General features: G+C 47.8%; 1 protein-coding gene across 4 annotated transcripts in view; it reads left to right on the plus strand.

The window, feature by feature from the left end:
* Positions 1 to 26338, plus strand: part of DPF3 (double PHD fingers 3) — a 195158-nt gene that overhangs the window by 113802 nt on the left and 55018 nt on the right. For all 4 annotated transcript variants that reach the window (XR_014005920.1, XR_014005921.1, XM_081186344.1 and 1 more), the window contains exons 4-6: positions 17509 to 17636; positions 18936 to 19031; positions 25546 to 25624. Coding sequence is in view for 2 of the 4 variants with exons in the window: in XM_081186344.1 (XP_081042470.1) it covers positions 17509 to 17636; positions 18936 to 19031; positions 25546 to 25624 (303 nt within the window). In the remaining 2 variants the exon portion in view is untranslated. The remainder of the gene's footprint in view (positions 1 to 17508; positions 17637 to 18935; positions 19032 to 25545; positions 25625 to 26338) is intronic.

Below are 26338 nucleotides of genomic sequence, written 5' to 3' on the forward strand. Positions count from 1 at the left end.
AACGTTGACAGCTATGATCCTATCCCCGTTCCACTTTGAGTACACTACGGCTTAAACATATACTTCAGAGTCCTATGATTTTAGAAATACTACCACAAGAAAAAAGGTAATAAAACAGCACCCTGTGTAGAGCCAATCGATTTATGATCATTTAACAAACAACATATGCTGTAAGAAAGAAAAATAGGCGAAGTTTGGATTGTGAGTATCATAAGCAGAAGACAAAGTGTCACTCTCTGTAAGATCCCTTTCGCTAGAATGAAGTTTGCCCTAGCAGGGAATTTAAAGTAATGCTGTACCCACAGATGATCCTTCACATACACCTGTCATTGTAATCGAATGCTCATTGCTCTGCAAGGTGCAAGCACAGCAGGAGAACTGAAAGCAGTGATGTTAGATCTGTATGTGGTGCTATGGATTACAAGCCTGTCAGCAAGCAATGATAATGTTAACTTGAGGGTATATGCCTGCAGCTGCTGTATCTGCCAATAATATGGTAAAATACACATAGTTTATGGGGCTTCCCCCGTCAAAAGACTTTCATGCCATCTTGCAGGGCAAAATCATACTGAGGTGGCTTCTGTTAAAGCCATAAAATACAATAGATAAATTAAAACCACAATGTAAAACACTATGACATTAAAACCTAGTTCTCCCTGAATTTCTCTGAAAACAACATTTTGGAGCAGATGTTTCTGCTCAAGCAAAAAGGGGGAAAAAGAATTTTTTTGAGGGGAGATTAAAGTTTTGATCAGGCAAATTCCTCACCAGAGGCGTGGGGGTTTCCCCTATCTATCTAATTCTATAGTTTTGTGATTCTAGCTTTTCATATCTGAATGGACAAATCAATCAACTTCCTCTTAGAAATGATGCCTGAAAGGCATCTAAACTGTCAGCATGATGGCTTGAACCAAAGCATACCTAACTTCTCTTTGCAGTACTTCAATCCTGAATCTTAATAGGTCTCCTACTGCTTTGATGCATGCAGAACACGTTAATGGAGATAAGACGTCTCCCAGCCCACTGTGCCGTTTGGGCTGTTCCGTCTTCCACACTAGCTGTAGAAGAGCAGCTCACCAGCCAAAGATATCCGTAGATTGATGAGCTTATTACATTGTTCTCTTCAGCTCCTAAAGTCCTTTCCTCCCTCGCTGGCAATGCACCTAGGCTAGGCCTTGCTCATGTTCTGCAGACAGATGACTGTTGTGGGGGAGCGGGGTGGGTGGGAAGGAGAAGGAACGTAGTTTAATGAATCTCATGGCCAGATGTTAACGAACGAACACACTGACCTTGCCAGAGTACCCAAAGGAGCCTGCGCTCCCCTTCCTTCTGAGGGGCAAGGCACCCCAGGTGGCTCCATCTGCCTGGTGTTTATCTGTCTGTCTAAAAGGAACATGACATGCCTGCATTTGGCACGGCTGTTTAGAAAAGACATTTCATTGCACATCAAGGGCAGATGACCAGTCATTCATCTCCGCAATGTGGAGCCTCTCTGCAGCCATCAATCTTTTCTCCCAAACCTGCAGCTTCTTGGCTCCTCATTAATCAAATGAAGGGAAATACAGAGGCACCACTACTCACCCCCTTCATTATCATTTGCTTTTCTCCTCAGATGCAGTTCTCCTCCCCTCACAGTCTTTACTATTTTTGGTCAGGGAAGGCGGAGGCACTGAGAATAATTTATTGAGTGTGGGGATTTGTCTCCACTTCCCACAGTTTGTGCTGTCATTTGGATAGATGGCAGAGGCTGATAACTCCCATGTTTCACTTTCAGATACGCACGGTCATATTCTGGGTGTATTCTCCAAAAGAACTGCCTTGCTGCTTTTGCTAGGTCAGTCCATCTGGTCCAGTCCTCTGTGGCCAGCCCAGCAGTCGCAAGCAGATTGCCATCTCTTGTTCCCTGGGCCAAAACCTTCAGTTCATCAGCTGAATCTGACCAGTTCTCTCTATATCCTCAGGGCAAACAGGCCCATTTTACTCTCTGCTGTGTGTTGCCATTTCTGATTTTTTGCACTATGAACCTTTCAGCTATGTTAAGGCTTCCAACTCTATATGCTGCATTTTTGGCTAAAGCTCCCCCCCCCCCGAATGATACCCCAGAGGCTTTGAATGTTACCTTGTTCACAATTTCTCTTTTCTCCCACCGTTCTGATTCTTGCTGAGCCCGCAGGGCACATTTTCCCCATCTGCATATTCTCTGCTGCCAGAAATCTTGTTTATTTCAGTGCTCGTATTTTTTATCTAAACTTTATATAAAAGCTTCTGGCATACCCTCCGGTAGCAGGCAGAAATTCCCTTTTCAGACACCTCTTATTGGCATAATAAAATTACACATCTCTTGCCACCATTTGGTACTAGCAGGCCTAATGACTCCATGACAAAACTCTTTCCGTATCCCGGCAAATAGCAGGGACAGGGAACTCTTTCCAGACCAGGGGCCGCACTCTGTTCTGTGAAACCTTTCAAGGACCACATGCCGGGGGGGGGGGGCAGAGGCAAAAGCGGGAAAAACCCAGAATGTAAATTTTATCTTTGTACAGTACAGTGGTACCTCGGGTTACAGACGCTTCAGGTTACAGACGCTTCAGGTTGCAGACTTCGCTAACTCAGAAATAGTACCTCAGGTTAAGAACTTTGCTTCAGGATGAGAACAGAAATCGTGCGGCGGCGGCACAGTGGTAGCAGGAGGCCCCATTAGCTAAAGTGGTACCTCAGGTTAAGAACAGTTTCAAGTTAAGAATGGACCTCTGGAACGAATTAAGTACTTAACCTGAGGTACCACTGTAGTCCAGTTTTACATCTATGCACACCCAGGCAAGCAACAGGCCTTCTCAGAGTTTGTGGACACATTCTAGCCAGGCAAAACTCTCGAGGAGAATGCAAAGCCTCCCATCACCCCTACATATCTGCAGTGGACAACACAAACATGTGGTTTCCTGTCCTTTGGGTTGATTGTCAAATCTTAGGGTGAGACAGGGTGGAAGCAACATGCTGGTGTCCATCCCTACAGCCTCATTTCTCTCTCGTCCATTTTGACTTTGTTAGTCCAGAGCTCAGGGCATGAGTAAGTACTGACAGGCTAGCCGTATGTCGTATTATGCTAGGCCAATTAATATGGTTGTTGCGATGAAGGAGCTCATCCCATCAGTACTGAATCAGGAATATGGTTTTGTTCAGCATTCCTCCCCCCCACCCCACATAAGTAGCTCTTCCTTTTTTCCTGGGAGCATTTGCAAGGTTTCTCGTAATGGTTTCCTTATATACAGCACTACGCGTAATGGTTCAATTAGGCACAAAAGCATATCGGTTACATTTCCCATACTTAGACCAACAGTGATACCTGTCCAACAATGTAGTCCTTTAAATGAGTTGGGCGCTTGGAAACTCTGCCAGACCGCCGGGGACTGGTAGCCAAGTCCGGAGGGCCACACAGTTCTCGCTGAGGCTGTGGTGCGACCCTAGGTGGCGTTGGAACCAACTCCCCTGGATCCGCTGCTGTGGGTGGAGCCTCCGCAAGTGGAGTGGTCTGAGTCTGTTCTGAGACGGCTTGGTTCGGCTCCACGCTGGCAGTTTGCGAGGGAGGTGTAGGTGGGGCCTCGCCATCTGTACTTGTCTCTTCTGGAGCCGCAAGCGCAGTTGGGGGCACCTCGGTAGTGTCTAAGTCGCCAACCCTGCGCCTAAGCTGGTCTATGTGCCGCCGCCACAAACGTCCGTCTTCGAGTGCCACCTGGTACGAACGAGGTCCAGTGACTCCCACTACTGTGGCTGGCACCCAAGGAATGTCCCCCACATAGTTCCGGGCAAAGACCTGGTTTCCTGGAACAAATGACCGTGGTGCATTGGCACAGCCTGGGGGTTCAGCCACGGCAAAGTCTGGGTGTAGCCGGTCGAGCGGTGACCTGAGGCGGCAGCCCATAAGCAGTTCAGCAGGACTCCTCCCTGTGGCCGCAGGAGGAGTGATGTGCTGCACGAACAAGTATTCGGCGACCCGCTCATGCCAGTCTCCCCGGTCCAGGCGCGCCAGTGCCTCTTTTGTCGAGCGCACCATTCTTTCCGCTTGCCCGTTGCTGGATGGATGAAAAGGTGCCGTTAGGGCATGGCGGATGCCCAGTCCCAAAAGATACCGCTCAAACGTGCCTGACGTGAACTGCGGTCCGTTGTCAGAGACAAGGACATCAGGACACCCATGCGTTGCAAACAGGCCTCGCAGCACCCGGATGACAGCTTCGGTAGTGGTGGAGGGCATCAGGGCGACCTCCAGCCATTTGGAATAGGCGTCCACCACTACCATAAAGGTCCGGCCGTGAAAGGGGCCAGCCAGATCGATGTGCACCCTCGACCAGGGTGTCTTTGGCGTCTCCCAGGTGTGTCCCTTAGCTGCCGGTGGTGCAGGCCTCGACTCTTGGCACGCTTGACAGGCGGATACCCAGGCAGTGATGGCATCGTCCATATTAGGCCACCAGACGTAACACCGAGCCAACGCCTTCATTTTGACAATTCCCGGGTGGCCAACGTGCAGAGCCTCCAGGACGCGCTGACGGAGTCCCTGGGGAATCACGACGCGGTCTCCCCACAGCAGACAGCCGCGATGAGCTGAGAGTTCATGTTGTCTGGTTGCGAAGGGCTGGAACTCCGATGCAAAAGGCCCTTGTGGCCACCCCCTCCACACCCAGTTGAGCACCCGGCTGATGGTGCGATCCTGGGCAGACGCGGAGGCCACAGTGGCAGCTGATACAGGCGCTGCCGGAAGATCCTCAATCAGAAGGAGCGATGAAGCTGGAGCCGGGTCTTCCACAAATGCTGGAAGAGGGCAACGGCTGAGGGCGTCGGCATGACCCATCGATTTTCCCGGGCGATGGATGAGCCGGTAGTGGTAGGCAGCCAGGAAAACAGTCCATCGCAGCATGCGTGGTGAGAGGACCGGTGGAGTTGGACGATCACCGGCGAGGAGGCCCAGGAGTGGCTTGTGGTCAGTGATGAGGTCAAAAGTCCTGCCATAGAGGTATTCATGGAACCTCTTCACTCCAGCCACAAGTGCCAATGCCTCCTTGTCGAGCTGGCTGTAATTCCTTTCCGTCGGAGATAGTGTCCTGGAAAAGTAGGCGAGCGGTGCTTCTCTTCCATCTGGAAAACGGTGACTAAGGACAGCACCGATGCCAAAAGGTGAGGCGTCGCAGGCAAGGACCAGCGGCCTGGATTCACTGTACTGTACCAGCACACTGTCTGAAGAAAGGAGAGCCTTGACCGCGTTGAAGGCCGCCGTCTCTCGATGACCCCAGGCCCAAGGCGTCTTAGTGCTAAGGAGTCGGTGAAGAGGCTCAGCCACAGTGGCTTTGTGGGGCAGGAACATGTTATAAAAGTTCAGCAGCCCCAGGAATGCCTGCAACTCCGTTTTGTCCTTTGGGGTGGGGGCCTGCTGGATAGCGCGGATCTTGGATGTGGTTGGATGAAGGCCGGAGGCATCGATAAGATAGCCCAGGAACTCTACCTGTGGAACGGCAATCAGGCACTTCTCCCTCTTTACCTTGAGCCCGGCCTCCTGGAACCTGGTCAGCACGGCACGGAGGCGCTCGAACAGCTGCTGGTGTGATTCTGCAGACACCAAGACGTCATCAAAATATGGTACCACGCCCGGAAGCCCTTGCAGGAGACGCTCCATAAGGCTTTGGAAGATGCCAGGAGCCACACTCACCCCGAACTGCAACCGGCGGCAACGGAATGCCCCCCGGTGGGTGACGATCGTCTGGGCTTCAGCAGTGGCATCATCGACTGGCAGTTGTTGATAGTCTTGGGCAAGGTCCAGCTTAGCGAAGACCTTACCCTCACCCAGGGAATGCAGCAGGTGTTGGACAACAGGAACCGGATAAGCGTGCTGCTGAAGTGCCTTGTTGATTGTGCACTTGTAGTCAGCGCAGATCCTCACCGACCCATCTGGCTTGACAGGCGTGACGATGGGGGTTTCCCACTTTGCGTGGTCAACGGGCTCCAAAACTCCTTGGGCGATCAGTTTGTCCAGTTGTTCGTCCACCTTAGCCTTGAGAGCAAAGGGAACCCGGCGTGGCTTAAGCTTGATGGGGGCGACTTGTGGATCAAGGCTAAAGGAGATGGGCGTACCAGTATATTGTCCCAAGGTGCCGTCAAAAACCTCGGCAAAGTCTTTGACCAGACCCTCAGTCTCTGCGTTAGAGATGCAGTTGATGCCGGTGACTTCCAGGCCGAGGGCATCAAACCAGTCTAGCCCTAGGAGGCTTGGCCGCTGACCTTCGACCACCACCAACCGGAGCAGGCCCGAAAAATCCTTGAAGGCGATCCGGAACCGGCCAACGCCTACCACGGGAATGTCGTTTCCCTGATAGTCTCTCAGGTGTACGCGGTGAGAGTCGAGTTGCCTTTTGGAAACTCTGGGTACCAGTCTTTTGATGGTGCTCCATGACACGACGGACAGGGCAGACCCGGTGTCGATCTCCATGTCACATGGAGCTCCTTCAATGAGCACCGTGACGTTCAGCTTGCGTCGCGTAGACGAGTCGGTTTGGCCAATCGTGGTTCCAGACGGGCAGCGGCAGTTGGTGAGAGCGAAACAACTTTCCTTGGCAGACTGGAGTGAAGACTTGAACTTGCGAGTCGATGAAGGGGGGGTGTCAGACGGAGCCGATCGGCAGACCTTAGCGATGTGGCCCCTTCTGGAACACCTCCTACAGATGGCGTCTCTGAATCGACACTTGGCACGGGAATGGTCGCCTCCGCAGCCAGCACATTCCGATTGGCCCTTGGACTTCTGTTGGAGCTTCCTGCGCTCTCGCTTTGTCTGGTGCACGTCATCGTCTTCACTGGAGGATGCCTCATCACTGCTGGCCTCCTCATGATGCACTGGAACTGGCCCCCTAGCAAGACGCGGGCTGCTGGACTTGCGGATCTCCTGGGCGGAGCGTTCAGCAGCTTCTGAGGCCACAGCCTCCTCAATGGCTTTCTGTAGCGTGAGGTCTGGCTTGGCTAGGAGACACCGTTGCAGATGGATGTCCCGGACCCCGCAGACGATTCGATCCATCAGGGCATCGTCTAAGTCTCGGAACTCACAGTGCATTGCAGCCTGTCGCAGGGCGGTGGCGTAGTTGTTGATTGACTCCCCCTCTGCCTGGTTCCGGTGGTAGAACGCATGGCGGGCAGCAATCTTGGACGGCTTTGGTGCGTAGTGGTTGCGGAGCTTCTCTTGGATCGTGTCCCATGGTGTTGCCTGGACTGCTTCAGGCGCAACCAATGCTCGGGCCGTCTCAAACACCTCAGGCCCACAGAGGCTGAGGAATAGGCCCCGCTTCCGATCCACTGATACTGCTGTCAGCTCGTTGGCTTGGAGGTAGCAGTCGAACCGAGCGAGGTAGGAGTCCCAGGACTCAGAGGCTGGCGCAAACGGCGGTAGAGGCACAAATGAAGCCATGATTCCGATGCCGGCGTGAAGGGCGATGGATGGAACACAGTGCTCTAGCCAGAACAGTCAGCTCTGAATTGGTTCTGCCCAGTGATTTCGCTCAGTGATTTCGCTCAGTGATTTCGCTCAGTGATTTAGCTCAGTTCAGAGGCTGGCCGCATCTGGCTGTGCTCTGATGTCCATCCTATCCCACCTTCGTCGCCAGTATTAAGTAGTGGGTTGACATAGCAGCCGGCACAGCGATTTCTTCAAGTAGCTCTTTATTAAGACAAGCTGGAATAGAACTGACTGCGAACAGCTCAGCCGGCCTGTATTTATAGGCAGCCGGCTGTCAACATTGTAACCACACAGCTCAGAGTTCCCGCCTAAACTAACTGCCGCGGACCTGAGTGAAAACTACCTACAGACCTGAGTGAAAACTATATACATTATCCCCCTGTTGGCCCAGGGTGAAACTACACTACATAACAGTTTCCACATGCAGAAGACTGATCCTTAAGACCAGTTAATCATTTTGGATATTGTGTGGAAATATACTGACTTTGCCCCTCAAGCGGTATCCAAAATGGTAAAGTGAGTGACTTTTCTGTCTAAAAATGTTTCTATGAATTGCCCCCTCTTTATACCTAGGATACTTACTTGATCGATTGTGGAGATTTCTGGGACAATATTTTTATAGTAATATGCAGTGCTTTTTATGGGGGTACGCAGGGGTATGCATACCCTTAAATACTTTGTGAATCTACCGTAAGTTTGGCCTCATTGAGGAGCAGTATTTCAATATGAGTAGGAAAATGAGAGTACCCCTAAACATTTTTAAAGAAAAAAAGCATTGGTAATATGAATAATAGAACCTATAGGAGAGAACTTTTATAAGTTTGTTCTTGTTGCTTATCAGGTGCTCTACTGAAAGAGCTTTATCTTCCTGTTTCTGCATAGTTCATATGACAGGCTAGAATATCACACACAAACCTCCCAACTTCTTAGAAATCATCTGAAATAGTGTATTTTGTTTTCAGAGGGCATTCGCAGTTGGACTGACAATACTTTAAAACATGTTCTTTATTAAGCTATTTACACGTGCAGCTCTTCAGATAGCTTTGTGGAGTATTCTGGATGGATATCTGACAGTGTCTTTTAAGAGTGTGCTTGTGTTCCCATTTAATTGACTAGAAACCAAAGTGATGAAAGTTATCATGTTCCTCCCGTTTTAAACCTCAGAGAGCATAAGGGGATGAAGTCAAATGCAGGAATCTGTGATTAAAAGACCTGACAAAGCCAGTGATTTCTAAATGGTGGTTTGGGACCTGATAAATGATTGGAAGAGTATCTGAGAAATTGTGATTATACTGGCTGCTCTCAGATGTAATTGGTATATAATCTTCCCCTCTAGACCTCCTTTATATCTAAAGGTTGTTTCACACATTATACTGAGGTAACCAACACTTGTCACTGAGCATATGTTGTGGCTGAGTCTGGGTCCCTGAATGATGGGGATGTTTTGCAAATGTGTCTGCCACCATTACACCTGACATTTTTGGGGTGATATATACAAAATAGCTTAGGTGTACACCTAACAACATAATGTGTACAGTGGTCCACCTTTTCTGCACAGGTTAGCTATGTGTCATGCTTTCAAAAAGAAAAAGAAAAAAAAGGTACTCTATACAGAGAGCTGTCAAGGAAAAATACTCTATTCCACATTTTTGGACACCAGCCACTCATAGGGTGGAAGTCAGTGTCATGTTCTTCCATAATTCTGTATGTGCAAGCATTTCAGCTTGTCAGATGGAACCATCACCTCTCTCCTCCCCTTGTGTGCCATTCTGGTGGTTCTCCTAACCCCCTACAAGCTAGCTTTTGGGAGGAAATGAGGGAAGCCCCCTTGCATAATCACAGTCCTTGCCCTCTGCTGGCAGAGCTGGTTAGCTGATTTCTACCATACATACCAATACCTTTCCCCTTGCATACCTTTGATGTGGCCCTCTGCAAGTGCCCAAGCACTCCCAGAGCCAGTGTGGTGTAGTGGTTAAGAGCAGTGGACTCGTAATCTGGTGAACTGGGTTCAATTCCCCGCTCCACCATATGCAGCTTGGGCTAGTCACACTTCTCTGAAGTCTCTCAGCCCCACTCACCTCACAGAGTGTTTGTTGTGGGGGAGGAAGGGAAAGGAGATTGTTAGCTGCTTTGAGACTCCAAACTACTACTACTACTACTACTACTACTACTACTACTCTTCTTCTTCTTCTTCTTCTTCTTCTTCTTCTTCTTCTTCTTCTTCTTCTTCCCTGCTTCTGAATTTAGGGATGACTGAGATCTCTTCCTGGTAAGGACAGACTTGGAAATCACAATTGTGCAGGCTGTCACAAACATGACCCCTGCTTCAAATGTGCTTTCCTCTCCCTGCTGGGCCGGGGGGAGGGCATTTGCCCTTTTCTCCCTCAGCAGGGAGAGGCTTTGAAAGCCAGGGTCCTGCCGGCTGTCACTGGTGCCTTGAAAGTTCTTTCCCCCTCCCTGCTTCAGTGGCAAGAGGGGTCTGCCCTTTTGTGCATCAGCAGGCAAAGACTTTGAGAGAGAGGGTTGCTCTTGCTGTCAGCAGCGCAGCTTCTGCTTTCAAAGTGCTCCCCCCCCCGTGTCTCTGTGTGCACCTGGCGATGTCCACACCACTGGCACATGGCCCCTGATCACCCATCCACTGCTGCAGGTGGCCTTTAGGAAAATGGCTCACCACTGATCTATTTGAAGAGGTCCCCCCTATCAGAAGTGGTTGTTTAAGAACGAGAAGAAGGGAGAGCCAGGGGTCTTGATTCTGCCCATCAGCACCAGACGGAGCAGCCACACAGTCACTTGGACCCAGTTCCCTCCCCTCCCTCCGATGAGATATTTGTTCTCTTTTTTATTATTACAACTTGCTTATTTTTTGTTGATGATTAATAGGTCATCCTACTTCTCTGTCCAGTTGTGCTCTCTAGGAGCTGGGTATGTTTAGCCTGAAAAAGAGGAAACGGTGAGGATCTATGATAGCCATCTTCAAATATCTTAAAGGGTTGCCATATGGAAGAGGAAACAAGCTTGTTTTCTCCTACTCTGGAGGGTAGGACTCAAACTAATGGCTTCAAGTCACAAGGAAGGAGATTCTGACCAACATCAGTAAGAAAACTCTGACAGTAGGAGCCCCTCAGGAGGTTGTGCACTCACCTTCATGGCAGGTTTTTAAGCAGAGATTGGATGCCCATCTGTCATGGATGCTTGAGCTGAGATTCCTGCGTTGCAAGGGGTTGGACTAGATTACCCCGGGATCCCTTCCAACACTACGATTCTATGATTCTATAATCAGAGGCGGCATGGCTCTAAATTCCAGTTGTGAGATAGCTAGAGTGGGAGAGAGCTAATGCTCTCATGTCCTGCTTTTTAACTTCCCCATAGGTATCTGGTTGGTGACGAATGCTGGACTTTCTTCAACAACCAGGCAGGGCTCTTACGGTGTTTCAGTGTTCAGTAGTAACATCCTAATCCAACTTCTAAGGGGTTGTTATGGTATTCCGGCAGTTTAATATTCCAGAGAGCATATGGGCAATTGGACACTCTTTGGGCTGGTTTGCTTCCCCTCCAGCAAGGCCAACTTGTCTCACAAGATGAAAGAAAGCCAAGAATTGGTACACTCTGGGATTTTACTCTTCCACAGTGCACTGGTATGATAAATAGCAGTGGGGAAGCAGGGTGTCTTTGAATTTCAAATAGCTGTGCATTTGACCTAAAGGAGCACTACTCTCCAAATCATACTCCCCACATTAATTTTTCAAGTCTCTGGCTTTTAAAAAGCTCCGCTACTCTTTAAGGAACATCCTTCAGAAGTTTGTTTCAGTACAGTACAGCAAAAGGGAGGGGGGGAAATTATCTCACTCGTAGATGGTTTATGCTCTTGTCCTAGGGGTGCATGGTTGGCAACAGTACATTTAAATTAAAAAGAAAACACTCGTTTTATTTAAACAAACAAACCAGGAAGGCTCAAGCATTATTAAAATCAACTGAAACTTGTTTTAATGGTCATATGTCTGGTTGGTAAAAGTGGTTACTCAAACAGTAAGTTCTTACAATATTTTGGGGAGATGCTTGGATTTAAGGTTTACAAGAGAGTTTTCTACAACTAAGGGAGGATGTCTGTCAGTGACCGCACACCACGTACAATGGGGAGGGAGAAAGAAGGGACCCAAGAGACTTGTGCTTCTAGGATGTTGACCAAAAGTCACCTCCATCATGAGATGCATGGGCTCCACCTACACAGAGGAAGATCAAGGAATGTGAAAAACACCAGAGTGTGCTCTCCCTCAGTGTGCCATAGAGTCATAGAACTGTAGAGTTGGAAGGGACCCTGAGGGTCATCTAGTCCAATATAAACACTTTGATAAACCAATAAATAGATTCATGATTCTATCAACATTTAGGAATCATGATGGCTATGTACTATCTCCAGTATTGAAAGCAGTAGGCCTCTGTATACCAGTTGCTGGGGGGCAGGCAGTGGTCATGAAGGAGAGAGTGCTACAGCATTCATGCCCTGCTTTTGGGCTTCCCATAGGCATATGGTTGGCCACTGTGAGAACAGAATGCTGGGTGACATAGGCATTTGGTCTGATCAAGCGGGGCTGTTTTTATGTTCTCAGTGCAATAGGTAAAGGTAAAGGGTCCCCTGACCATTAGGTCCAGTCGTGACCGACTCTGGGGTTGCGGCACTCATCTCGCTTTACTGGCCTAGGGAGCCGGCGTACAGCTTCCGGGTCATGTGGCCAGCATGACCAAGCCACTTCTGGCGAACCAGAGCAGTGCACGGAAACACCGTTTACCTTCCTGCTGGAGCGGTACCTATTTATCTACTTGCACTTGACATGCTTTTGAACTGCTAGGTTGACAGGAGCAGGGACCGAGCAACGGTAGCTCACCCCGTTGCGGGGATTCAAACCGCCGACCTTCTGATCCGCAAGTCCTAGGCTCTGTGGTTTAACCCACAGCACCACCCACGTCCCTTTCTCAGTGCAATATCTTTAAGGTATTGCAATGAAAGTTAGTGTGCTAATCACCAATTATATATTTCATGTTCAAATCTGACTTTCTCCCATGCACCTGTTCTCAAGATGACCAGGAGTGAGTAAGGTCTTTCAAGCATGGAGCTTTACCAGTATATACACGATATTGTGCAGAATTCAGTTGTTCTCTGGTTATTCGGTTGGGTTACCTTGGAGCAGACCTTTCCCTTTTAATTGCCAAGTATTCATAGTCCTGCCTTTAAGGCAATTTAGTCATGCACACTTAGGTGCGGGGAAGGTAATGGTTAGGCAGCTTTCCTGCGAAGACAACATATGCACACTGTCAGCCATCTGCTCACATTCCCACATCAGAGAATCTTGTCTGCTAGTGCAATTTAAGATTTCTCTGCTTGGGGCTGCAGTTTGAAGTAGCTGTTGTTCTAGGGCAGAATCGCAGGATCTTATTTTCACATAAGATCCTGGCAAACCTTTCTTCCATAGTCAAGGCACAATACAGCGTTCATACAAAAATGAGCCGAGATACATGGTTATGAGAACATTTGACATGTGTCCTTTTTTTGCTGGTGGAAATGTAGCTTTTATTTCAGGGGCTCTGGCACCTTAAAAGCCTGATATCCCCTTAAATTAATTGGATGGTTTCAAACTCTTGTTCCCATGATGAAGTCACACCTCACTTCAGCATTAGGGGCTCTCTGGGCTAAGGCTGTGTCATATTATGAACAACATTTTAATCATCATCGTTTATACAAACAATGCAGGCTGCAAGGAAGTTTCAAAACTGAAAGAGAAGAGTGGGGGAAAGAAGGAGTGGACAGGACTGGGTTTGGGAGAATGATGTGGAGGTCTGGAGTGGTGAGGATGGTAAAAGTCAATATTGGGAGAGGTATGTGCAGAAAGGGCGTCACAAGACATCTTCCAGAGTGAAATTCTAGAGTACTATGAGAAGCTTTCCCTTTGTTAGGCCAATAAAAATGACTTTGCGGACGTGGCTCACAATTTTTAAATACAAAACAAGCAATTTCCAGGTACCACATTGACCAGACTTTATCATTTTCCCAGCTAATAACCCAGCTATTTGACTAAGTATGTTTGTATATTTTCTCCCCCACCCAATCTTTAAAAATCTACCCCCCCTCCCATTTGCACTTTAATGCTATAGAGATGTGGAAATGAGCAATATGATGGATGGATGGATGCAGCTTGTCTGGGTTTTTCACCACCATTTCCCCCGGGGCGCTCCATCTGCTGGCAGAGAGCACCATCCCAAAAGATGGTATCTTTTGCAAACTCGACAGCTAACAGACAGCTTCTCTCTCTGCATATTTCCCAGAAGAAGAGTGGGCTTAATCTGTTTTCCCCCCTCTCCTTCCTGTGGCATATTTCATGATATTCTTTCTGACTTCCATTGTTCCCAGTGCTCCACCTTAAATAAAAATGCTAAGGGTGGGAAACAGGAATGGAGACTTTACACTCTTGTGACACTGATAGATTCTCATTTGAAACTGACATGAGATTTAATTGCTCACTGAGTTGCCCTTTAAGGCACATCCTGCCACATCCTGTTAATGAGCTCAGTGGCTACATTCACCCAGCAGTAGCTAGGTGCCATGTGGATACATAAACACACACACACACAGTTATTATTTGAAGATTATTGGGGTTACAGCCCTGGATCTGGGATTTACCATCTCAAATGCTATCTACTAGAATCAATCATGATGTACAATTATGTGGTATTTGTTTATGAGAATCAGCTAGTCCAGAGAATCAATGTGACACAGTGTTTGTATAAGCTTTGTGTAAGCATTTCTGAGGAAGCGGAATTGCTGTGGTTTGCTTTTGCACAGCAGCTGTCCCTGGAGTGACAGAGCATCGCTAGAGCTCACCCAATAAGTATCTCGTTCCCAATTAGAACTTGGAAGTGGAGCTGCTTTTGTGCAGAGAGAGACAGTAGTTTGGATGGCAGCTGATTTGGCATTGTGTTGTGATACATTGTATACTGTATAGCAAATTAAAATGCTGATAGTCTTATTTTAATAGGTAAGCCTAGAGTGTAGCCTATTGTCACCTGAGGCAGTTTGGCCATCCCCTTAAGTAAAGGTAAAGGGACCCCTGACCATTAGGTCCAGTCGTGACCGACTCTGGGGTTGCGGCGCTCATCTCGCTTTATTGGCCGAGGGAGCCGGCGTACAGCCTCCGGGTCATGTGGCCAGCATGACTAAGCCGCTTCTGGCGAACCAGAGCAGCACACAGAAACGCCGTTTACCTTCCCGCTGGAGCAGTACCTATTTTATCTACTTGCACTTTGATGTGCTTTCGAACTGCTAGGTTGGCAGGAGCAGGGACCGAGCAACGGGAGCTCATCCCGTCGCGGGGATTCGAACCGCCGACCTTCTGATCGGCAAGTCCTAGGCTCTGTGGTTTAACCCATAGCGCCACCCACGTCCCTTGGCCATCCCCTTAGTGCTGACTAAAAACTACTTCTCCAGGCTGAGTCTTACCAGGAAGTCACTCCTACTAGCCCCTCTATGGACTGTTTCTTTCCCCACAAGATATAGGGCACCCTTCTGAGGAAGATGACTCAGGAAAATCTGTGTCCCAAGTCTCTCTGGAGACTGGATCTTGCCAGTCTCTCTGGCACCCCACTCCTTTCCAGAGCAATCAGATAGCAGAGGTGCAGTTTAACCAGTTTAACTTTAGAGCATTTTATCCAAGAAAGGAGATATATGCATTGATCAAACAAGCCCAAAATGATAAAAGTGTGCTCTAAGGACTCAACTCATGCTCTGGATTGTGTGTGTGTGTTTGTTTTTGAGGATGGTGAAGTCTGACTCTCTTTTTGAAAACAGGCCACTTGTGTGGGTGGATTTTTTTCCTTTGGGACTGCTGGCCAATCTGGCCTGGGAGAGGAGATGTGAATAGCCACTTGCAAATTTGGATTTAGTCAAGGGACAAGTGGGCTTTGAAGTTGGCCTTCTGACTGAGTATGCTAATTGCTGGAAGCAGATGTGATTAGGAAATGAGACTGACACCTATCGAGGAGGGACAGTGCTCAATTATCACCACTTTATGAGCACTTAAGTTGGCTGTCACTTTGGGAGGAAGCACCCAGGAGTTGGAAGGGACAATAGGTGTGAAACAGCATGCTTCTTGGAATGTGATCATGTCTAGCCTGCTCTCAGGGAAGCTGGAGGTTAGTTTAATGCAGGGGTAGGCAACCTAAGGCCCGGGGGCCAGATGCGGCCCAATCACCTTCTCAATCCGGCTCGCAGACAGTCCAGGAATCAGCGTGTTTTTACATGAGTAGAATGTGTCCTTTTATTTAAAATGCATCTCTGGGTTATTTGTGGGGCATAGGAATTCGTTCATTTTTATTTATTTTTTCAAAATATAGTCCAGCCCACCGCGAGGTCTAAGGGACGGTAGACCGGCCCACGGCTGAAAAAGGTTGCTGACCCATGGTTTAATGGATACCAAATTTATCCAAAAGCCTTTTCTTAATCATAACCATGCAGGGGTGCCAACTTGAATAAAAGATTGGGTGGGGGGCACTACCCCCCCATAACCAATTGCATGGCGCGATGCACAAACACCATTTGAATGGCAATGACCATCAACTTTGGGGGCCCCTGGCCCCCTCAAATGTTTTATGGGTGGGGGGCGAAGGGAGCTTGGCCCCTAGGAGTTTGCTCCTCTGTAACCATGCCAACATTCTAGTGGAAAATGTACTTGGATTATAAAAAAAATAAGCCTGCCATTTTGTGGTCACCAAAACAGCAGCCAGCTTTCCTCTTTCAATGGCTGCCTTAGGAATGGTTCCTCCATGAACATACTTTGCTTGTATTAGTCAACATTTGGTACCTTGCTGTAAACTGACTCTATTACCAAGAGGTGGTTTGAAAATTCCTTATGTGCTGCTGTGACACATGTAAGGCAGCACTTGATGGTGCTTTATCAACATGCACACGTGAATCGTATAAATGGATGGCACTTTAAAAACTGTTTATCTTTTGGACAGAAGGGTAAAGTAAAAAGAAATAAAGAAATAAATACAATAGCACCTCACTGTAGTACAGGGGTGTGCCACTGGGATATGGGGAGTTTCTTCACACCATTGCAAACTTCTTGGGGAGGTTTGTGTGGCAAGTGGTAAGGGCCCACCATTCTTATGGCTCCATGTGAATGATTTGCTAAAGGGAGGTAATCATCACAGGGAACAATCTAAAGTGGCCTCCAATATCCTCTCATTTTTGTGCAAAGCAGAACTTAAAATACAAACACTGTTTACAGGGCGAGGCTAACGGTACTGGTTGCTCAGACTAAGGCTGGGAAGACTTCAAGCTTGTGGCGGGACAGAAGTCTTTTTTGCTTTTGTTAAAAAATTGGAGATCAGAAATTATTGTTGACCTACTCACCCAGAGATCTACCAGAAGCTTCCAATCTACCTGTTGCTCTCCCCTTGTTTAGACTTTGCATGGGTGAGAACTGCTTTTCACATGACATGGTAGTTGAATTCTGACCGAATGCATGGACTGCATATTGAGAGGGATGTTATATTGTTTTAATATAACAAAGCTTCCTGCAAACAAGTCAGCTAGGAAGAGGTCTAAGAAAACCCCCAACAACCCCACTTTTGAATTGCGATTCAAGTCCAGTTTAATGGATTCAAATCCATTGGAAAAATTGACTTGTGTGTTTTATTTCACGGTGTTCCAACAATGATCACGTAAGTCCATGTTTGACTGTTGCCCATTCCCAGTCAGCTTGAAAACCCACATGGCTATTCATCTATACGTGATGTGCATCTTCTCATTGCTTATTTACTGTTAGGAACACATATAGGGAAACGCAAAGTAAGTTGATGACATGAGAGAAGTCTTAACAGCAGTAGAGAAGATGAGCTGGGCAGGACTTCTCAAGAGAGCCTCCTTGAGTGGTTTTCAATTTCACACATTCTGTGATTTATCTGTGCTTGTGCATCCCTGGCGCTGCAGGAAATAACCATAGCCTCTGTTGTTGTATTTGGTTTGTCAGAAGTTGACCTGCCTCTGAAGAAGGATGGCTTCACATCAGAGGGGACCACACTGGAAGCACTGCTGCGTGGAGAAGGGCTTGAAAAGAAGGTAGATACTAAAGAGGAGGACACTCTACAAGAAATCCAGGTGATTAAGTGCTCTTCTGTTGGCCTGGTCACATTTCCAGTCTATGTAATACTGAAATGGCTGCTTATAAGATTTTGTGGCTCAGTCTCAACCTCCAGCCTATTAATCTCTTGTGACCTTTATCCCATGATCTACAGGAGAGCACATACAAATGCAAATACCAGCTGCTGTATATAACCATAATCTCCAGTGAGAAGGAGAAAGAAAGTGTGTGTGTGTGTGTGTGTGTGTGTGTGTGTGTGTGTGATTGTGTTGCTCTGTTGCTGTGTAGGTGTGCCATAACCAACTATTGCAAAGGACCATAACATAATAACAATTGGGCAAATGCTGCCCACACAAACCAGTGGGTAGCCCAATTCATTCCCCTTTCCTTCAAGATTAAGGAAAATGAATATACAATAGAGGAATGTGGGAAGGAGTGGATTTACTTCACATAAGACAAATGCGCTGCAGAAAGTGCAAATTAACACTGCACCAAATACTGCAGGGGCACCTTGTGGGAAGATACATTTGCATCTCAACACTACATGAAGGGTGAGCATTGTGACTGCAACACTAGTGTGAGTGTGTGTGTGTGTGTGTGTGTGTGTGTGTGTGTGTGTGTATTTGATATCTGTAGTAAATTCAGGATTTGATACAATTATTGAATAAAAGCATGATGGGAATTGAAACTCCTCTATAATTTTGAGGTGGAATACTACCGCAAACACTCAAAAGATGCATTCCAGTGTAATGGGTGTATTGCAAAGTAGGGGTGGAAGATATATGTTTATCCATGGAAGCTTCCACTGTGCCCTTTGAGCCTCTTCACAGCCCTGACTGGCTGCTGTTTCGTTGCCAGGTGTCCCCCACCCCCACCCCAAATTGGTCATCTTTCTAGGCTACATAATGATGCCACTGAACCCTGGAAGAAAAAAGCCAAGAAAACCAATTTGAAAAAAACCCAAAATGGGAACGAAGCACCAGCTAGTCAGGGCTGTGAAGATGCTTTGAACAGATGTGAACAAAGTGAGCAACAGGAGGGTTCCAATAAGGTTTTTGGAAGACCCCCAAACCCCACCTTGTAGTCTTAAAAATGATCAGTTGTTGATGCTTGGTACAGCCAAACTACATGTCCTCCTTGAGAGCATGTTTGGAACTTTCAATCTATAACTTGAAATGGCCGGATCCAAAGTTGCTTTGTATTCGAACAAAGCCAGAGCCTGCATCCACAATGTCTGATTTCCTTTGCCTTTCTGTTATGAAGCCTCTGTTGTTCTGGGAATTGTTTTTAATTACTGTTTATTGTTCTAACTACAGAGGGTTTTGGAAAATGATGAAAATGCAGATGAAGTGAATGAGGAGGAAGAGATGGAGGAAGATATTCCGAAGCGAAAGAACAGACCCAGAGGACGGGTAGGTTGCCTCAGCCACATGGGGGGGGGAGAGGGAGGAGTGAGAACACTATTCTGTTGTTTCTATTTATATTGATTGCATAGATAGACAAAGAGCCTAATGATATCTGTGTTATGCGATACGTTTTGTATGGTATGTATGGCATATGTATTGGTATGTATACATTATAAAGTGATGTGATGAACAAGGATTCCTTTGAATCTTTTGTCTTTCCGCTCTCTGATTGTGGTTTTTAATAAAGCAGTAAAAGAAACAAACCTGGGAGGGGGAGGGAATGAATGCACACATGGAGATATTTGTGTGCATAGATGGCACAACTTTTATTATTTGGTGCTTGTTTTAGCTGCCTTTTCAGATGGGCTGCAGTTATATCTTTTCCCTTGGCGGTCTCAGTGCAGGGAAGAGCTGGCTATTGATCAGTGCTCTCTGCATGGGTCTTGCAGCTGGAGGCTCTCAGTAATCAGATCCCCTGGCAAGAAACCCACACAGCATGAAGGCAGGCAGCTCACCTCCCACTCTTCATGCTGTCTGGCTGTTCTGGCCCTCTCTGCTCTCTGGAGTGAACTGCTGGAGGCTCTCAGGACTGGAGCAAGCACCAGCCCCTGCAAACCTCCGGTAGCAGACTCACAGCAGGGAGATCTTTACATTAGCCAAATGTTCACAAACTCCTCTATTCTCCTCCATCAATAAGTGGCTTTTACGGGGTGGGGGTGGGGAGACACCCAGGCCACCTTACAATCTGTTAAATTGTAATGTGCCACAAGCAGAAAGCAGGAGGGAAAGACATTGTGCTTGTGGTAACGGTAGGAAAAGTCCACAAGCTATATATTCATCTTCCCGTAAAATCTCATTCTTGCACACGGCTCCTTCTACTCTTGAAATTTCCTCTTTGGCCCTTGCCTGCCTGCCTGCCTTGCCTCCCTTCACTTTATGCTATGACTTCATCGGGCTGCCCTTGGCTTGGAGCTGACCTATTGCACAGAATGAGGCACACACTACATTTGATGGCAGCAGGCGTGCATCTTTGCAGGCAAGTCTGCCAAATTTGCAGTTAGAATAGGGTCAGAAGGAGTGCAATTAAAAGGGTCAAAGGGCCTCTCCAAACTGGTGTTTTGTTGCAGAAGTATTCTGCAATTTGTGTTCTTGACACAATCATAGCACAGTAGTGGCGGATTTGTTCTGCGATGCTTCCTCATTATTGCTGCCTGGAGCGGCTGTAATGGGGCAAAAATAAGTTAGAACATTTGTACTATAGAATGTTATGGGGCACGCACTGACTGGAAATGAAGCAGTGGAACTGCCCTCAAACCCTTGCAAGCAATATTGAAAGCTGGATTGTGTGTGTGACAGCCCTGATAGCATCATGAGCACAAATCACCAAGAAAGTTCAATAAAAGGTATGTCTGGAGGGAGCCCACAGTGGTGTTTGTGCAGGGAGTACACAAACCCTCCCACCACTGGCCTGAGTTCAGCAGGAAGGAAAGTTCCTGGGGGTGGAGGAGAGGCTGGGGGGAAAGCAGGTGGGAGCAGACTTATGAATCCTTGTGTACATGCCTGCTTGTTTCTTTAAGTTACTCCCTATCTTCACCACCACCACCACCACTACTCCTATCACTAAAAAGGTAAAGGTAAAGGGACCCCTGACCATTAGGTCCAGTCGTGGCCGACTCTGGGGTTGCATGCTCATCTCGCTTTATTGGCCGAGGGAGCCGGCGTACAGCTTCCGGGTCATGTGGCCAGCATGACTAAGCCGCTTCTGGCGAACCAGAGCAGCGCACGGAAACGGCGTTTACCTTCCCGCTGGAGCGGTACCTATTTATCTACTTGCACTTTTTACGTGCTTTCGAACTGCTAGGTTGGCAGGAGCAGGGACTGAGCAATGGGAGCTCACCCTGTCGCGGGGATTCGAACTGCGACCTTCTGATCAGAAACTCCTAGGCTCTGTGGTTTAACCCACAGCGCCACCTGTGTCCCACTACTACCACTACTGCTGTTAATATAACAACAACAACAACAACAACAACAACAACAACAACAACAACAACAACAACAACAACAATATATGTGTATACCACCCTTCATCCGAAGATCCCAGGGAGGTTAACAACAGAAAAATACAAAATGAGAATACAAAAAGCATAACAGAGCAAACCATTAACCCCTCTCCCACAAACACCTTGAAGCACATTCACTTTACATATGAATTGGGAAAACCAGCTTTTAAAGATGAGGGTCTGCTGCCATAATGTGTACTGTCATGGACCCAATTCACTACCAGCTCAGACTGCCTCTCCATTTAACCCGGCACTGCCTCCTCTGGTTGGCAGTGGCTCTCTCCTGGAGAGGTCTTTCCCATTGTGGGGGTGGGGGCACAGCACTGCTCCGCTGTGCCAGCCCCTCCTGGGATGCAATAGGAAATTGCCCCACACTACTATTTTGCTCCTGGGTCTGATCAGGGTTCTGGGAAAACACAGAGTAAATTCTTTATAGTATGCTGAGGCTGGAGTACAATGCAGAGCCAGTTAAGAAACTGAAGCTCTGGCACGATGTTTCCCCAGCAGCCTCTCCCACTAGGACACATAAAAAAACGAAGGTGGCCATTGTAACAAAGCACCTCATCCTTTCTTCCTAGATCTAGATATTCTTCTCCACTCATCTGTATTAAGGACACCATTGCACTAGATTTCCAGAAGCAATCTAGAGGCCCCTAAATGTATATTTAGGCCCATGTGTTTGGTTGTTTCAGAGCAGCAACGAGGGAATGCAAGAGAAATAATGCGGAGGAGCTGATGTGCTGGCCATTCCCAATTTGTGCACGTCCTCCCCTTTCCTGCAGCATGATTTCATTTTTAATCTTGGGCCCCTTCATCTGTCCTTCTGGCAAGCGTCCCTGTTTGGCTCCATCTGAACGCTCCAAGGCTGCTCTGGCGAAGCTTTCCGGCTATGTACATCAATCCCTTGCTGTAGAACGGCAGGAGGCTGAAGGCAGCCATGGATGACTGAATGCCACATGCTGAAGCACTGACAGCAAGCACGTGGCACTCGAGTTTGTGCCTCTGGGGCGGCTGTCTATTTGCCAGCCCCCCTGAGGCCAGCCATGAAATTATGGGAGTGTGGGGAAAGAGAGTTGAAGGCCAAGGATATATGGATTTGCAGACAGTGAGAAGGAGATTTAAAGAACATTGTCGGGCAGAAATAATGGGCAGGGCAATAAGGCCTGAAATCACAGAGTGCACATTACACACAACCTGAGAACATGAGCATGCATTTTAGGGGGGGGATGTATATTTTGCGCATTGTGTAATGCAGGTTAGGTGTAGCTACCATTCATTATTCAGTGTCCTCAGTGCACCAAGAGCAACCGTTTCTTTTTTTTAAAAAAAGGAACAAGAAAAGAAATTAGAAATCAACATGCATGAATGTGCTTGGGGAAAATTTTACTGAAAGCTCCAGGTTCAGACATTTTAATTTATGCATGTGCTTCGCTCTCTCCTATTTTAAACAAGGAGACTTTAAAGTGAAAACTTTGTGTGTAATGTAACTGTTGTTATAATTACTGCACTATTAACAATGCTATAACACTTTTGGGTGTGTACAAAATGCTTAATAGTGTTCATTTCTTAGAGCATCTCTTTTCAGAGTGTATATCCTTTAAAAATCACATTCCCGTTTTCACTTTTTTCCTCCTGGTAATGAGGATTATATTGTATCCCTTGTGAAGTTTTAAAAAGAGATGGCTTGCATCAACCCCTGCCGGAGCATTGCTCCCCAGCATTGTAGAGATGGTTTTAATAGTCTCTAGGGCATGGGCAGGCAAACTAAGGCCCGGGGGCCGGATCCAGCCCAATCACCTTCTAAATCCAGCCCGTGGGCGGTCTAGGAATCAGCGTGTTTTTACATGAGTAGAATGTGTTCTTTTATTTAAAATGCATCTCTGGGTTATTTGTGGGGCCTGCCTGGTGTTTTTGCATGAGTAGAATGTGTCTTTTTACAGTGGACGCTCGGGTTGTGAACATAATCCATGTGGGAGGCACGTTTGCAACCCGATGCGGCACTGTGGGTTGCGATTCAGCACTTCTGTGCATGTGCAAAGCACGATTTAGCGCTTCTGCACATGCACGACTGCTGAAACCCGGAAGTAACCCGTTCCAGTACTTCCTGGTTTCGCCGTGTCCGTAACCCGAAAAAACGCAACCTGAAGCGTCTGTAACCCGAGGTATGACTGTATTTAAAATGCATCTCTGGGTTATTTGTGGGGCATAGGAATTCATTCATCCCCCCCCCCAAAGATATAGTCTGGCCCCGCACAAGGTCTGAGGGACAGTGGACCGGCCTTCTGTTGAAAAAGTTTGCTGACCCCTGCTCTAGGGCAGTGTTTCCCAACCACTGTTCCGCGGCACACTAGTGTGCCGCGAGATGTTGCCTGGTGTGCCGCGAGATGTTGCCTGGAGGGAGGCGGGCGAGTCGGGCGGCGAGAGGCGGGGCGGCGGCGGCGAGGAGAGGCCACCCAGCGCGGGGCTCTCGCCGTCTGCCTGCCTGGCTGCCTGCGAGCTCAGCGGGCAGCGCCTCCGTCCGCAGCGCCCGCCTCGCGGCTCTCATTCCCTGCCCCTGCCAAAGCTCACCCAGCCAAGCCGCGCTCTCCTTCCTGCCTCGCTTTGCTGCCTCCTCCCCCCCCAAAGCTTGGAGGTTCCCCGGCAAGGGGGAGGGAAAAAAATTGAAACTTACACTTTCGTGCATCCCTCCCGGCGTGACGCTGCGTGCTGACGTCACGGGGCTGTAATGGTGGTGTGCCTCGAGATTTTTTTCATCAAACAAGTGTGCCTTTGCCCAAAAAAGGTTGGGAAACACTGGTCTAGGGCATTGCTTTCATTATGTCCTGTTGCATCTCCTGATGCTATCCTGTTTGCTGCCATTGTCTGACTATGAACCTGTGAGAGACAGGGGGAGAGGCTGTAGGCTTTACACAGCAGCATTAGCTAGCATGGTGATAGTGTTGGTCGATCTGTACTTATGTATCTTTACCTTGAAGACCAGAAGAACTGCATACAGTAGATAGTAGTACTTAGCTTTGTCTTGTGTCTGAAGACAATAAACACTTTTATTATTTTGAACTGTGTGGGAAAGAGTTTCCCCCTTAACCGGGGACTGTGGAAGTTCTGCTGGCAGCAGGAAATCTTTGAAAACTCTGCTGGGGCATACACTGCTCAGACATCACACTGGTTGAGGTGTGGTGAACTATTGGCGGACTTCCACAAGTCACCAACAGCTAGAACCTCAGCTAGTGTTTGAGGACGCTGGGTACTGTTGCTTGCCCTCCATAGTGTGTGACATTCCCCTGGCAGTGCCCACAGCTGGCATGGTTATACTTTCCTTGTGCACAGAGACTTCAGCAATTGTATATGAGAAATAGACGTGACACCACTTTGGCCTGACTGCAGTATTTTAGGTGTATTGCTAATTCTTCCACCCACTATGTATCAGGGTTAGAAAACCTTGTTCAGCCCAAGGGCTGCATTTGCTAGTGGGCCACATGTCAGGAGATGGTAGCGTGACAGATGTGAATTTTGTCTTTGTAGAGTAGGCTGAAGTCCAGCTGCACCAAAGTCAGAGGCTCTACACATATAGCACACTGTCCAGGGAAGCCAGAGGCCTTATCCCAGTGCAATGACACATTTCAGCCAGGCCAAGAAAGGAAAAGTGGAGGCTGGTGTGGAGCTGTGCCATTGAGTGGGTGGCCTGTGGAGGAGACGTGGCTTGCAGATAGGAAGACCTGGAAGGCCACATGTGGCTCCTGGCTCTGAGGTTCTCCACCCTTGAGCTGTAAGAACATCAGCTATCATGAATATGTAGCAATTCCTCCACTAGTGTCAAAACAGGAATTCTTTTTTGCTGGAGAATAGTTCACACTGCTGTTTTGGTTCTGTTCACATGATTTTTGCATCAGAAAACAAAACACTGGGTATTCCACTCTGGGGTAATTTTCATGGAGCTGTGCTGAGGACACTCAAACCAGATTACAATCATACCTTGGATTGAATGCGCTTCGAGTTGAGCGCATTCGAGTTGCGCTCTGAGGCAACCCAGAAGTAATGGAGCGCATTACTTCTGGGTTTCGCCACTTGCACATGCGCAGATGCTCAAAATGACGTCACACACATGCGCAGAAGCAGTGAAAAGCGATGCGCGCGTGCGCAGACGTGCCATCACTAGTTACGTTTACCTCTAGATGCGAATGGGGCTCCGGAACGGATCCCGTTCGTATCTAGAGGTACCATTGTACAGTCATACCTCATGTTGTGTTCTGCTCTTGTTACGGACTTTCAGCTTACAAACGCAGCAAAACAATTTGCCGCCCAAACAATTTGCACGCTTCTTGCACACGCAGAAGAGGCACTCTAGTTGTGGACTTTTTGGGGTGTGAACGGTACCCCGAAATGGATTAAGTCCACAACTAGAGGTACCACTGTAATGCCTGGGTAGTGGCTGTTGCATTAACATCTTGGTTTATTTCTAGGCTCGGGGTTCTGGAGGTGGCAGGCGAAGGAATGATGTTTCTTCTATGGACGACCACGATAAACCTTACGTTTGTGACAGTAAGTAGCGCCCAGACCCTCCACCCTGCTTTCAGGCTGGTGCAGCAATCAAGACATAATTCATTCCTTTCCAGAAAATGAAACACATTTCACTGCTTTAGAATTTGCTGAGCTGCCACTCCCATCACTACCTGCTGTTACTATTTTTTGAGCGAGAGAGTGAGTGAAAATGAAACCCATGGCAAGAGACCACACCACACCCCACCTCACATCCTTCTTTCTCTTAGGCTCCGTTTCCCTCTCTGCTTCATTTGCGGCCTTCTATGGCTTGGTATCTATGTCTACCGCATGAGTCACTCTCTTTTCTTTTTGTGGTTCAGATAGGGCCACACTAAATGCTACATGGGAGATGCATGAGCAGTCTCCCAGCATTCTTCTTCAAATGAAAAAATAGTTGTGGGAGGCTGCCAGTTTGAGCAGAGGTATGGTGAGGAGGGGAGAAGCAGCTGCTTCACCCACTCTCTCCCAGTTACGTTTTTCTTCTTCTCAAAACTAGTCCCTTGCCTGCATTTCTATAGAGGTAGCCATTTTTCTCTCCCATTGTGAATTGGGGGTGATTTTGGGCAGGAGGGGAAAGGGATGAAATAGCTCTTTATCCCCATGCTGTCCCTGTGCTGAAACTACCAGCCTCCTGTGGTTGCTTTCCATTAAAAAAATACACACAAACTTTGCCTGAAAACTGTTATATGCATTGCTCATTTGCCTGAAAACTGT

Source organism: Podarcis bocagei (assembly GCF_964188305.1).
Source record: "Podarcis bocagei genome assembly, chromosome: 1".
Taxonomy (NCBI): Eukaryota; Metazoa; Chordata; class Lepidosauria; order Squamata; family Lacertidae; genus Podarcis; species Podarcis bocagei.